Below are 13,911 nucleotides of genomic sequence, written 5' to 3' on the forward strand. Positions count from 1 at the left end.
GCGCTGCCGCGTGCCGCTCAGCATGGAGAAGCTCCCCAGCGTGTGGAGCGAAACTTCGGACGTCGCGCCGAACAAACAAACACGCGGTACGAGTGGAAAGCACGGCAGGGGGAGCCACGTCGCACACCCGCGGAAACGTGGTACGCTGGGTCTGTCTCCAGACGCCGTGCACTACGCCACAGCCTCTGACGATTCCTCGTGCCAGCGGCTGGTCGTGTGGTGGAGAGGGATGTTCGTGTGGTGGAGAGGGATGGTGGGTGGTGGAGAGGGATGGTGGGTGGTGGAGAGGGATGGTGGGTGGTAGAGAGGGATGGTCGGGTGGTGGAGAGGGATGGTCGAGTGCTGGAGAGGGATGGTCGGGTGGTGGAGAGGGATGGTCGAGTGCTGGAGAGGGATGGTCGGGTGGTGGAGAGGGATGGTCGAGTGCTGGAGAGGGATGGTCGTGTGGTGGAGAGGGATGGTCGTGTGGTGGAGAGGGATGGTGGGTGGTGGAGAGGGATGGTGGGTGGTGGAGAGGGATGGTGGGTGGTGGAGAGGGATGGTCGGGTGGTGGAGAGGGATGGTCGAGTGCTGGAGAGGGATGGTGGGTGGTGGAGAGGGATGGTGGGTGGTGGAGAGGGATGGTCGAGTGGTGGAGAGGGATGGTCGGGTGGTGGAGAGGGATGGTCGAGTGCTGGAGAGGGATGGTCGGGTGGTGGAGAGGGATGGTGGGTGGTGGAGAGGGATGGTCGAGTGCTGGAGAGGGATGGTCGAGTGCTGGAGAGGGATGGTCGGGTGGTGGAGAGGGATGGTGGGTGGTGGAGAGGGATGGTCGAGTGCTGGAGAGGGATGGTGGGTGGTGGAGAGGGATGGTCGGGTGGTGGAGAGGGATGGTGGGTGGTGGAGAGGGATGGTCGAGTGGTGGAGAGGGATGGTCGAGTGGTGGAGAGGGATGGTCGAGTGCTGGAGAGGGATGGTCGAGTGCTGGAGAGGGATGGTCGGGTGGTGGAGAGGGATGGTGGGTGGTGGAGAGGGATGGTCGAGTGCTGGAGAGGGATGGTCGAGTGCTGGAGAGGGATGGTCGGGTGGTGGAGAGGGATGGTCGAGTGCTGGAGAGGGATGATGGGTGGTGGAGAGGGATGGTCGGGTGGTGGAGAGGGATGGTCGGTTGGTGGAGAGGGATGGTCGGGTGGTGGAGAGGGATGGTCGGGTGGTGGAGAGGGATGATGGGTGGTGGAGAGGGATGGTCGGGTGGTGGAGAGGGATGGTCGGTTGGTGGAGAGGGATGGTCGAGTGCTGGAGAGGGATGGTCGGGTGGTGGAGAGGGATGGTCGGGTGGTGGAGAGGGATGGTCGGGTGCTGGAGAGGGATGGTCGGGTGGTGGAGAGGGATGGTCGGGTGGTGGAGAGGGATGGTCGGGTGCTGGAGAGGGATGGTCGGGTGCTGGAGAGGGATGGTCGGGTGGTGGAGAGGGATGGTCGGGTGCTGGAGAGGGATGGCGAGCCTGCGTGTCTGGTACCAGCAGGAGGAGAGGATCTTGCAGAAGGCCAGCTCGCAGCACATGCGCAGGTTGTTGCGGTGGTCAGCCAGCTCTGCGGATGAGCACTTGCTCAGCTCCACCTCGCAGTTCTCGTCAGAGTCGTAAAGCGCTCGCACGAACTCGCCTTCAACGACAAAAGCACGGGCACGCACGCAGCACGGCGCGCAACTTTAGCCCGGAGGTGACGTCGCGTCTTTGAAGGGGAACTGCTGCTCTCGCAGATTTTTTTATTTTTTTTGACCTTCAAAAACAGAGCCAACTTACGTAGCGCACATTGCTTATCTCCGGGAGGGGAGAGGGGGAAAAGTGCTGGGAGTCGTGTTGAGAGAAGAGGTTAATATTAGCTTGGCTTGAAATTTTCACTCTTTTCGCAGCGTCAGCTACATTTGCACAAAACATCAGAAGCATTGTGGTGTGCTTTGAAACTAGTGACCTCATACATACGTACATATATATGTACTTGATTATCGCTCGGGGACTTGGGCTTGTTCAATTCAAATGATATAATGCTGACTGCACCAATTATGTATTCTCGATTATCCTTCCAGACAGATGATAGCAAGGCCGTGAGCAATGAAGTTGATAAGCACAAGTCAGTTTCAACGTCTACGAACTCAGCAGAAGCTAAAAATAAGTACAATTAAAAATGAGAAATAGCTAAAAACACTTTCCGTCTCGGAATAAGCTTGGGACATTTTTCCATTTGCTGTGCAAGCAACAGCAAACGCTGAATGTAAGATATGCCTGCTCTATTATAAATGGCACCATATTGCCTAAACAGACGAGTGTCTTTTAACCTCCTAAATTCAAATGTGTGTCCTGGTGACTTGATGCAAATTGCTCCCTGCTGCCAAGAGGGATGCAATCTTCCTTGCCACTAACGAAGATGGTTTTTGACAGGACGGTCGAATCCTGTCTTGTACGCGGACAAGTGAACCGATAACTCTCAGAAGCAACAGAAACATAATTTGAACACTCATTTCTTTCGAATATCTTTTTGTGCTTTGTTTGGTATCTTCCCCTGCACCTCTGATTAGCACAGTCGGCTAGGTATGGTGCGAAAGAAGTTTCATCATACATAGATACATTTTCACCCCTATTACATGTAGACGAACGAGAAAAACGCTTTCTCGCCTGAGCTACGCACATTTTGCATTATCCGCGTTCTTGTTCATCCCAGCGAGCCCACGATTACCCCGGACAACTGAGAGTTGAATGTTTACGGCAACTACGGTGAGTCTCGCGTAACGACTCCCCCGGTAGGCTGGGAGCGGAAGAGCAGGCACATACGGTGGGCGGTGACGACTGAGGGCTCGAACATACCGAGGGCGTCGTGCAGGTACCACTGGCCCACCATCTTGAGGTACTCCTCGATGGCCTTGGTGGCGAGTGTGTTCTCCCGGAAAAGCAGGTGCTCGTTCTCGCTGCATCGCGTCACCTCCGCGATCACCAGCTCCGCCAGAAACTCCTGCGTACACCGCACAGCACAAGCGCACAAGCGTTACGCCTTGGGGGGGTGTGGGGCGGGAGGGTGGGGGGCGCGTGGCGGCGCGTGAATTCAGCTCCAGGGCAATATCACCGTTGGGAGCCCGACGGATTTACGCCTGCACCTCGGGACAATGTTAACTACCGCGCGTGGTATACAGGATCCATATTCTTTGGTTCTTTCCGTAAAGTCACGTAGGTGAAAAAAAAAATCACGACGTTTCGATTGCAACACAAGCAATCAGGTGTGACAACCACAATGTAAAAATGTTATTGCTGTGGTTGTCACACCTGATGATGATTGCTTGTGTTGCAATCGAAATGCCGTGATTTTTTATTATTTTTTACTTTTTACTTTTTCACCTACGTGACTTTACCGAAAGAACCAAAGAATATGGATCCTTGCAGTCACGAAAAATTCGAATCTAGAATGGTATACAGGAGGTCGTGGGTTCGATCCCGACCCTGATGCCTGCTGCATATTTGGGGTTGGCGTGTCTCTCTCCCTGTGGTCGCGTAGATCTTTCTCCGGCTCCTCCGGTTTTTCCCTCCACATCTTGAATCAACGTGAGTTTAGAGTGTTTGGCTGCTGTAAATTTCCATGTGATAAGCCACTTCGTTCCGCTATCATTTGTGGCCATGTCGCTTATGAAATAGTATAGGTAATACAGTCGAAGCTGCATATAAGCACACCCAATATAAACACAGTTCCGGTGGAAGCAACACATCCTTACATTACATTGGTGGGGTGTAGGCGAAATAAACTTACAATACAAGCATGCTCCCGATATAAGCACACTTGGCATTGTTCCCAAGGTGTGCTTACATCAGGATTCTACTGTAAGGATGTGGTGGAGTGGTATCGCACTGATTAGCACTTGATGCTCATTACCCAGAAAAGCAACACTCGTTTACTGGCAGGTCCTGATAGGTTTTCGCAGCTGCCGGCGATGTTGCTGCTGCTGCTATGTCTAATCTCAACCAAGTTAATTTCAGATAATCTGTTTAAAACTATTAAACCAAAGTTTTTTTTACTTTACAAAATAAGGGCCCTACGAAGCTATATAGCTCTTTTTCAGAAGCGACTTAGCCCAAATACTCTAAAGGCATGTTTCTAAATGTGAAGGGAAAAACAGGAGGAAAAACCCTCAACCACAGGGAGAACATGCCACCTACAAATATACAGGCCTCAGGGTCGTGGTTGAATCCATGCACTCCTACATATAAGGTGAGGTAAGTTAACATCTCGCCACCGTGACACCCCATGGGATGTTTGGCCAGTTATTTTGTTTGGGTAAAAATGTGTTTGAGCTATGGGAGGAAACCAGAGAACGTGGAGGAATCCCACGCAAAACAGAGCGGGAACATACAAACTCAGCGCAAAAGTTAGGAATCAAACCCAGGCCCATCTTGATGTGAGGCTCAAGTGTTACAACTTGTCTAACCCTGTGCTGCCATCAATCTCAGCACGTTGCACCCAACACGAATTCTGGATCGCAGGCATTGGTGCCACAACACTCTACAATTAGAACGATCAACGGTGCTCACTGACAACCCTGATGATGAAGATGATATTATTTAACATTCAGGGCAGCATGGCATCTGACGTTAGTGGTGGAACAGGGGAAAGGGGAGCAACTTTTTTTTTATTGAAACCCAAGTACATTACGCATGCATCGGTTCTCCGAACACAACATGCTCGGTTGTGCTTGGTGCACCCCGTGTGAGAAATAACAATCATGCACGTGTACACACGGCGTGGATACACACACACACGACGTGGTAGTGCTGCAAGAAAATGTAATCTGGTAGGTCAGCGAAAATATAACCCAATGAGTCTCATTGTGAGATAGGGTATTGAATTTCAATAGCATTAGGAATGTGTGAATTTTGCCCAAGACATCAGAATGCTTCACAGCAAAAGAAAAACGATAAAAATTCCAATGAACAAAAATCACCCTGAATGCACCCGATCTCATAAAATCTTGGAATCTACGCAGGGTCAAGCCTAATTTGTAACCGAATGAGACACTGCTCGCGAATGACAGGTTATGTAGGGTTCGGACTGCAAGGTGGCCAGGAGGTAACACTATAGAAAGAGATTCTTGAAATCTATCTGTGAGATTAGAATGTTACACGCTCGCTTGTGTGGGTTCTCTCCGGGTACTCCGGTTTCCCGCCACATGCCAAGCACTCCGCTGCATCGTCAAAATCACAAGAGATGGCGGTGGCTGGGGAAGGTCTTCGTCTAGCAGTGGATTGATGAAAAGTCAGAATAGGTGTCACCCTTTCTGGCAATAAAGCAGGAGGTGTTAAGATGTTCAAACACCACGTAGACAGATACCTATTACAATGGATCAAGTTGGCATTAATGGCATCAAGTCTGCCATTAATGCATTAATGCAGCCTTGATGCCTTGAAAAAGATACAATATATGTGGTGTTTGAATATCTTCACACCTCCTTTTTGATTGCCAGGAAGGGAAAAGCCCATTCTTATTTTTCATCATTTTGGATACTGGCAAAAAAAGGTACCGTAGATATAGCAGTGGATAGATCGTGGCTGTTGACGATGCCACGCGTTCACTATTGTAACTGGCCAAGCATCCCGAGCGAACCCTCCTTGAAAGAGTCTTGAGACTCACGTAAGCTTTCCTGAATAACTTATTTAATTAGTAATATTACAACAAATAAGATAAGTACCCACGATATAGGCACATAAAACTACATATGCCTTCATTATCAGGTCTCGAGAGAAACGCCAAAAGGCCCAATTAACGTCGTGAATCTAAACAATGTCTAGTTCTCCGAATGCACTAATGCAGAGCTGTGCATTTTGTACGGTTAATCGAGGATGTTTGGGGCCCGTTGCAAAGGATACAGAGTTGAATTTATTTTGTGCTTAAATACAATTGCTTCTCAAGACGCTTTTACAAAGGCCGCAGAAATAATCACAGCTTCAGTGGGGCAACGGTGCGAGGAGAGCGCGGACGTAACGATGCAATGGAAGAGGGCCCGGGAGACAGGGACCGAAAAAAGAGGGGGGTAAAACCCCCTCGGGGGACAAAGCCGGAGCAGAATAGTGGAGGGAAAGTACCAACGCACATCGGCCGCCTGCATATTATTTGATTTCAAGGTTATTCGGTTATACCGCCCCCCCCCACCCTTTGTTTAAATGTCTATCCTCTCCCCGACGTGATGTCCACACCGGTTGTGCGAGTCTTGCACCGTGCTCTAACGTGCCCGCGTTTTATTACGATAAAAGCAACTAAAAAATGTAAACCCAATGCAATAGAAATGGGGGTGGGGTGTGGGGGGGGGGAGAATGGAAACACGACAAAGTGCGGGCGAGCTGCAGCGGCCAAACACACCGCCGAGTAGCCATGAAAGTCGTGGTGCATAAGGGAAACTCATTATTTGGTGAAAATTGCATTCTCAATGATGGAGCACACACAACAAATGCTCATTGTGCTTCGCAAAATAATGCCGTGGGCTTAAAAGGAAAAGAAAATAACACTATAGGTAATGGGTGATGTGTCGGGCGATGGCCCTTCCTCACAGCGAGAGAGCGATTGTACATTAGCAGGCATTGTTAGTGACGAATGTGTTGTGTTTTTGGTACACGGTAGGATCTGATCGTCACTCCCAGTCCACCATCCACAAGGCACGTGGTCCCACCTCGGGAAAATGGCATCTTCTGCATCCGCATACTCAATCTCTCACTGGATGAGAAACAATCCCTGCTTTGATTATGATTTTGAGAGCCAATGGCAACCGGATAACTCGGTGGTCATACTGAGAGGCGTGTGTGCATGAGAAGGAAGCACCGAAAATATTATTTTATTGAAGTGTGCACATGCTGAAGATGTAGACGCACGGCAGATTAAAGCTCCCTTTGGTGTCCGTCTACTCCCACGGTGGCTAGGAGATGTTAACTACATCGCCTGGTATGCAGGAGGTCGTGGGTTTGATCCCACCCCTGATGCCTGCTGTATATTTGGAGTTTGCGTGTCTCCCCGTGATTATGTGGATTCTTCTCCGGGTCCTCGGGTTTTAGAATCGACATGCATTGAGTATTTGGCTGCTGTAAATTTTCACGTAATAAGCCACTTCGTTGAGCTCTCATTTGTGGCCAGGTCGCTTGTGGAAAAGAGCTACATAGCTCAGTGGGCCTTTCCTGGCAAAGGCAGGTGATCGAGAAGTCCTCCCCACATATCAGGGGAAGATATTTGTGAATAATGGATTCTCATGAAATCAACTCCGCACACCGTGGGACCTCAGCGCCACAGACAAGTTCAAAGATGAGTGCATTCAGTGATGTCACCCGCTGCTCTCAATTATTCATGGCCACTGATAGCACAGCAACGCGTGTTCAGATTTCAATTGAATTTTGTATGCATGTCAGGAATGTCAATAATTGCAATTTTATTTTATGTAGCAGTCACTTCTTGCAGTGTGGCATTATATAGTGTTTCTATACCACGTAACTGAAATCCTACCACAAACACATTTTATAACTGTTCAAGGGCACTGAGGTTTGGGGGATGTAATTCAAGTTATGCAGCATCCCGCTAGTCCGAATTCTTTGAGAATAAATTACTTCAGGGACCGGCAACCATTTTCGTTGACTGACTGTCCATTTCAAAAAAAGTTTGCCAACACTACCTAAAAGTAAGAGCACAGAAGGGGCGCCCGTCTTGACAGCACACAAAGAGGCAAGAGGGGTTGAGAGCGAAGCACACACCAGTGATGTGTGTGTGTGTTATTGTCGGTCAAATGGGGATAGACAGTGCTTGCCAAGGGTAGCTCAAGTGTTGTGCATTTGTTGTGGTCACTTTTGATTTTGCAAACTATGATCGAGATGGCACATACAGGTTGGCTGAAAGTTTAAGTTTTATAATTCTACTAATAGTAAAATGTTCCACCCCTGACAGATTGAGAGGTATTTTTGATGAGTAATATTTTGGATTAATCAGCATGTAATTCATTGTTGAACTCAATTTGTTCATTAACAAAGTAATCAGCACCAATGTCCCTTCACAAGGATTCCATTTTCATAAGTAACGTGACACCCTCTGTGAAATTTCAATTAACTCATGGCAGTATTGTGGATAATTGGAGTGATGTGATTTATTCAAACACTGTAAACGCATTAACTTCCTCAGCCCTTTTTTCTTGTTAAGTGTCACAGTTGTCCATAGATGGATTCCTTTATAAATAAACTAAAAATCTAATTTACAAAGACCAAAAACCATGTTAAGAATTCCAAAGTCACGAATTGTAACATTTCAATACTCTGGTTAATTTCATATTACTGCTAAATAAATGGGGCTTACAATTTCAATTCCCATTACAATCCACTTTATTAAGCGAAGTGTGCTACTATTGGCCATGGCAGGCCGTACTCTTGCTTTAATATTCAACTAGTCACGATGGTGTCCGTCAAATCCAACATGGTTAAACGTATATTCATTCGGATCTATTTCTTACAGAATGGGTCACGAGAGTTTGTTTGGCTTCAAATGAGCCGAGGACAAAAGCACATTATCCACAGGCACTTGAACACACGTGCAGTATATACATGGAGAAAACACCACGACAGCCATTCACAACAAACACTGCCAAGAGCTGAACAAGGTAGTTATGCCAGCATTTATATTCTTTAATGTGTTTGTCCCATATTGCCACCCTATACCCTTCAATGTGTATTCCCCTGTATACCTCCCGGCCCCAGTACCTAAACAGAATTTCCTAATCATTCTACACTCATCTTGTCTCAATGAAGACGATCAACATAACCCATCGTAATAACGAAATGAACTATGATTACAAGACATTAATCTAATTTGTGTAAATACCTTGACTCTCACAAAAAACCAGCTGGCTTGTTACATTTAATTTACAAAGGGGCATTGTGCAAGTTCATTTCCACTTGTTTTCAATTCCTTGGCCATTCATGTGAGAAATCAAAGAAAAAATCTGGTGTACACGAGACATTGCTGATCACATGGCACAAAGGATGTGCTGATTGTTCTCAGTCTCAAAATTCAATTCAATACTTTTGCATGCAAAACATATGAACACGAAAATCATTTGACACATTTGTCACAAAGGCGGTGTTTGTTAAATAAATAAAAATCATCATGAAGGTATTGTCAACCGATATTGGATGTTTATCTATTTGATGGATGCTGCCATGGTATAATGGTTAGCACCACGGCCTTGTAATTCAGAGGTCACCCATTTGATCTCCCGGGGAACATTCCTTAATCCCGACCGCCTCTGTCCGCCCAGCAAATATAAATGGGTGCCACCGCAGTTCGTCGATGGGCAGGTCCCAAGTGGTGGGGTAAAGTGTGGTCACTCCCACCTCTTCCAGGATACCCTCTCGGGCAGTGGTTCTCAACCCTCTTTGGCTACTGTGACCCCTCTTGTAGAATTTTGTTTCAACCGAGTACCCCCCCACTCCCCCCTTGAGAAATAAATGTATAAATAAAGGACATCGATATTTTAACCGACTAGCTAGTAACTGCAAGCGACTACAAAAAACATCCAACGGGCACTCTGCACGTGTGGTTACTCTTGTAAACCACATTGTTTATGATCACCGAGTATATAAAGGTATTTTATGTCACTCTAGGTTACCACGTGGATTTACACGTTGTCCTAGTTATTTAAAATTGGCAGATTCATACATGATTATTCACCAATAACTCTCATGCATGATATAATTTCGCGTACCCCCGGTTGAGAACCACTGCTCTAGAGAGGCTCTGGAGAGCTCCCTCCAGTGGAAGTCCTTCCACCAGCAGTTGCACCAGCAAGCAGTTAAAGGCTGCGCCTTGACCTTTAACATTGTCGGGTGCGTTGTTCACGATGCTCTTTGAATGAATACATATGAAATGCCATAAAAATGGCAAGAGATGAAACGAACCTCACGGCAACGCAGTCCTTGGAGAATGCCCTGATGTGAACTTCAGCCTCGAAAAGACTAAAATCCCTGTGTTGCTGCTTAAATCCAATAGATCCAAGTTACAGTCACGATTTTCCATTGCCGAGAGATATTTAAGTTAGAATTTAATGAGCACATTCCTCGGAAAGCATGACAGATGCTTCAGCATTCACCACAATGCTTCCTCAGAGAATACAACATAACGTTCTTGCTTAATGTCGTGTCCATGAGCAACTATTCCACTGCAATGTTGGGCCTCATCAGAGTAATGTTCATGACCGTGTTGTTATTTCTCTGATGGATGTCTGTGGCTGAATATTAATACATAAATAAGCACAACTAATTAGACAAGACTAGTTACTATATTTACCCAACGTGGAAAATGCTTACGCTTATTATTTTTCACACCACTACATGCTCTCAATTGCATATATAATCTATAAATACGTGTGCCTAATAGATACGATATTGAAATAAAGTGCATTCCTGTCTAGACATAGAATGTAAGTGGTCCTTGCCAAAAGATCCCGAATCTTGAAAAAATACCTCCAAACTCTACAATTGTGATTACACTAATCGTGCTAGCTATGCCGCTAGCACGATTTGTCGGATGGGCTAAGCCATGAGCCTGCCCCTTCCTACGGAGGCCCTTTCTGGGCTGACCCAGTAGCTATCTGTGCTCCTGAGCACGCGTTCATCATGCGCCGCCGTGCACTTTCACCTCGGCTGACCCTGGAACTAGTTACAATGCCACGGGGCCAGCACGGTTCAGGGAAAAAAAACATAGGCAAGGAGAGTGAGGAAGGGGACGCAGGGAGAAAAGGAACCAAAGAGATGTTGTGAGAAACGGAGACAGAAATACATTGGTGAGGCAAAGATACAAGGATACATACCCAGAGCCAGACAGAGAGCGACAGAGAGACACATAGAGAGAGGCAGAATGAGATAGAGTGATCCCGAGACGCGGTGAGAGATGAAGAAAGTTGAGGTGAGGCATGGAGAAAAAAACTACTGCACTTGCAATCTTAGAGGAGGCAGTGCCTTGGGCTAAAACCTGCGTCAATGGGGGCACTTGCCCAGGCTTCATAATAGACTGCAGCACCACGCACACTTTTTTGCAAAATCATTTTGTTAAAAAGTCTGAGATGCCCATTTTTCTCTATAGGATGACAGAAAAGGATTAGGCTAAGCCAGTGTTCCTAATGCATGGCCGATGCATCTCAATCATAGCCACAGGGATCTCATACCAATCAATAATGTATGCCAAGGCTCATTTGGCTTTTGCCAGACTGTCCCAGTCTGAGCTCTAGTGGCGTTACAAAAAAAAATGCAAGGAGAAAAAAAAGCCTGCTATAGAATAATGCCGCTAAAGTTTGAGCGGGGCAATCGATACATTTACGTGAGTGTGAGCGCGAACGGGACCGCAGTGGGTTTAGTTGTGCCGTGGAAATGGTGCTTTTCACTCCTCTCGGCGCGATCTCGGTTGCACCGTACAGAAATGATGGCGCTCAATATCAGAGGCATGGGAAGCGTCCTCTTGCCTGCAAAAATTACTTGAAATAGCTGGGCAACTGTAATGATTTATGTCTTGCATTGGGGTGACCCAGTTTAAATGCTCAGGCAACCGGTGTGCCTTCTGCTGCTGCGAGGTGGCCAATTACACGTGACAGTCTAATCCCCAGGGATTGTTTACAAGGAGCAAACGCAGCAGCGTGGGTTCCCCTTGCCCAATAGGGACATCATCGTGCTGCATAATCACCCCTCGGTTTCGCACCATAAGCTGGATACAAATTCAGTTGAGAGGCATTCCCTTCCACACAATAGTCAACACACCCTACTCTAAAGCAAATTGATTCAGAATCAGAACGTTTATTTAGGCGGCAGGAGGAATCCGATGAGCTATGACGCTCTTTTTTCACAGATGTCCAGTTGGGGCAGGGCGGTAAAGTGGAAACAATTGTTAGCAATTACAACTATTACTCACCAATTCACCTATGCTGCTTTTTTTAATTAAGACACCAAAGTCTTGCTCCATCATCTCTGCGATGTCCCAACTGGACTCGCAACTAAAAATAAAACTCGGGAGTTCTTAAATGTTTTCTCTGGCATTGATCGCTTTGTTTTCGCCAATGCGGCTCACAGGTGCAGGGCTCTACACGTGCCGTGTATTTCTCCTTTTCTCCTTCGCTATCGCCTCTCGGTTGTTGCTTTCCAAGTGAAACGGCACAAATAGCGCCCATGGCACAGGAGAACGTGGACCCAGCCCGAACTTTTAATTCTCACACAATCCCTGCAATCTCCTTTCAATGAGAGATCGCCTGCCATTGAACTGACAAGCCCATTTTACGCTGGGAAATTGGGAAGCGAAGCCAAATATAAACGCATAAAGCAGAGCTTACAATTGTGGGGACTCTGTGTGCACGACTGCATATAGAAGCACACAGAACAAGATACACCACGATACAACATGTTCACACCATAGCAAACACGTCATTATAGGTATATGTTTGCTTTGTAAGTATCAATTGCACAGAACACCCCTGCACAAATGAGTTGTACGACCTCAAGGGATCATTCAGGTGAAGGATTTGTAATAACATATATATAACAACCAGTTGTCTGGGAGGTCTAACCAAGATTGATGGGCTGCGCTGACCACCGACAGAGCTTTCAACTATAATACAGGTTGTTTTTGGGTTAGATCGCGTAAATATTTAAATGTGTCATTAAACCCGCCACCACCAGACACAGACAATTAGTAATGTTTCTCACATAAACAGAACATGCCAATTCGTTAATGGTACAGCACACTGCTGTGTTGGAGAGCAAAGTACTCGGATTCTAAATGTTGTGGCTTTGCTCTCCAATACACCGGTGTGCTGTACTAGTAACAAATTGGCCACGTTCTGTTTACGTGACAAACCTTACTAATTGACTGTGTCGGGTGGTGGCGGGTTTAACGACGCATTTATATATTGACGCGATCTAACCCAAAAAAAACCTGTATTATGGATCATACTGGTCGCGACAGCCTACGTGTTAAACAGCTATAAATTAATGACCTTTGAATCTTGACCTTGGACTGAGGTACAATGGCAGGCTGCTGTGAATGATCTCGATGGATTTTTAGCAGTGCACTTTGCGGCAGAGGACAAGAAGGCCTTGCTAATAAATAGAACGGTGCTCTCAGTGGGCCCTTACCCGAAAAGCGACTGCAGGTATTACACTATCAGCTCACGGAAAAAAGAAACAGGTTCGGTGATAGCCACTGCAATTACTCTCCTGGGCTATTCCGATAGCCAGTGTATATGACAAGTAGTTAGCGTAATTTCAAATGTCATATCCACTATAATCCAGCACTGAAATAGATATGTATAAAAAATGTAAATTATGAGCTAAACCTTTCGCCGAATCATCTAAAGTAGCAACTCATAAATAAGTTATACACTGCATTACTGTAAGATAAGCTGTGCAAAGCAAATTATTGTCCCAGTTCTGTATTTAAATTGAAATACTGTACCTCTTAAAAAAAATCTTTTTTTTCTGCACAACTGCTTCTTGCTTATTGTTCGTCATTTTCCAATTAAATTGCCTGGAAAAGACACAATTGGCTTTGTCTGCACTGGCATAGGAATCACTCTCAATGGCAGCACGCAGGCTGTATGCAAATGGCTCATTGTCTTCGCTCCTCGTTATAATTACACCCCATGCTGCGATTTAAAATGGGGAGTGGAGCATTTAACCACTTGCAAAAATACACTCACGCCACGCACAGCGAGCAGGGGGATATCGGCATCACGGAGTCAGTATTCCGGTGGAAGACGTCTCGAGAGACTGCAAGGGCATTATTGGTTCAAAGTTCAGGCCAAACATTCTCGGAAAATACTGAGAAATAAACGCTGGAATCGATCTATGATAGATGACAGATATTAGGAAGCCACTGGAGTTATCCACTT

General features: G+C 46.6%; 1 protein-coding gene across 9 annotated transcripts in view; it reads right to left on the reverse strand.

The window, feature by feature from the left end:
* Window positions 1-13,911, reverse strand: part of LOC133341919 (ras GTPase-activating protein nGAP-like) — a 625,061-nt gene that overhangs the window by 45,474 nt on the left and 565,676 nt on the right. For all 9 annotated transcript variants that reach the window (XM_061550751.1, XM_061550750.1, XM_061550752.1 and 6 more), the window contains 2 exons: window positions 2,843-2,987; window positions 1,499-1,643 (listed from right to left, as the gene is read on the reverse strand). In XM_061550751.1, the coding sequence (XP_061406735.1) occupies window positions 1,499-1,643; window positions 2,843-2,987 (290 nt within the window). The remainder of the gene's footprint in view (window positions 1-1,498; window positions 1,644-2,842; window positions 2,988-13,911) is intronic.

This window comes from Lethenteron reissneri, chromosome 12 (genome assembly GCF_015708825.2).
Source record: "Lethenteron reissneri isolate LAM-NWPU_2019-01 chromosome 12, ASM1570882v1, whole genome shotgun sequence".
Classification (NCBI taxonomy): Eukaryota; Metazoa; Chordata; class Hyperoartia; order Petromyzontiformes; family Petromyzontidae; genus Lethenteron; species Lethenteron reissneri.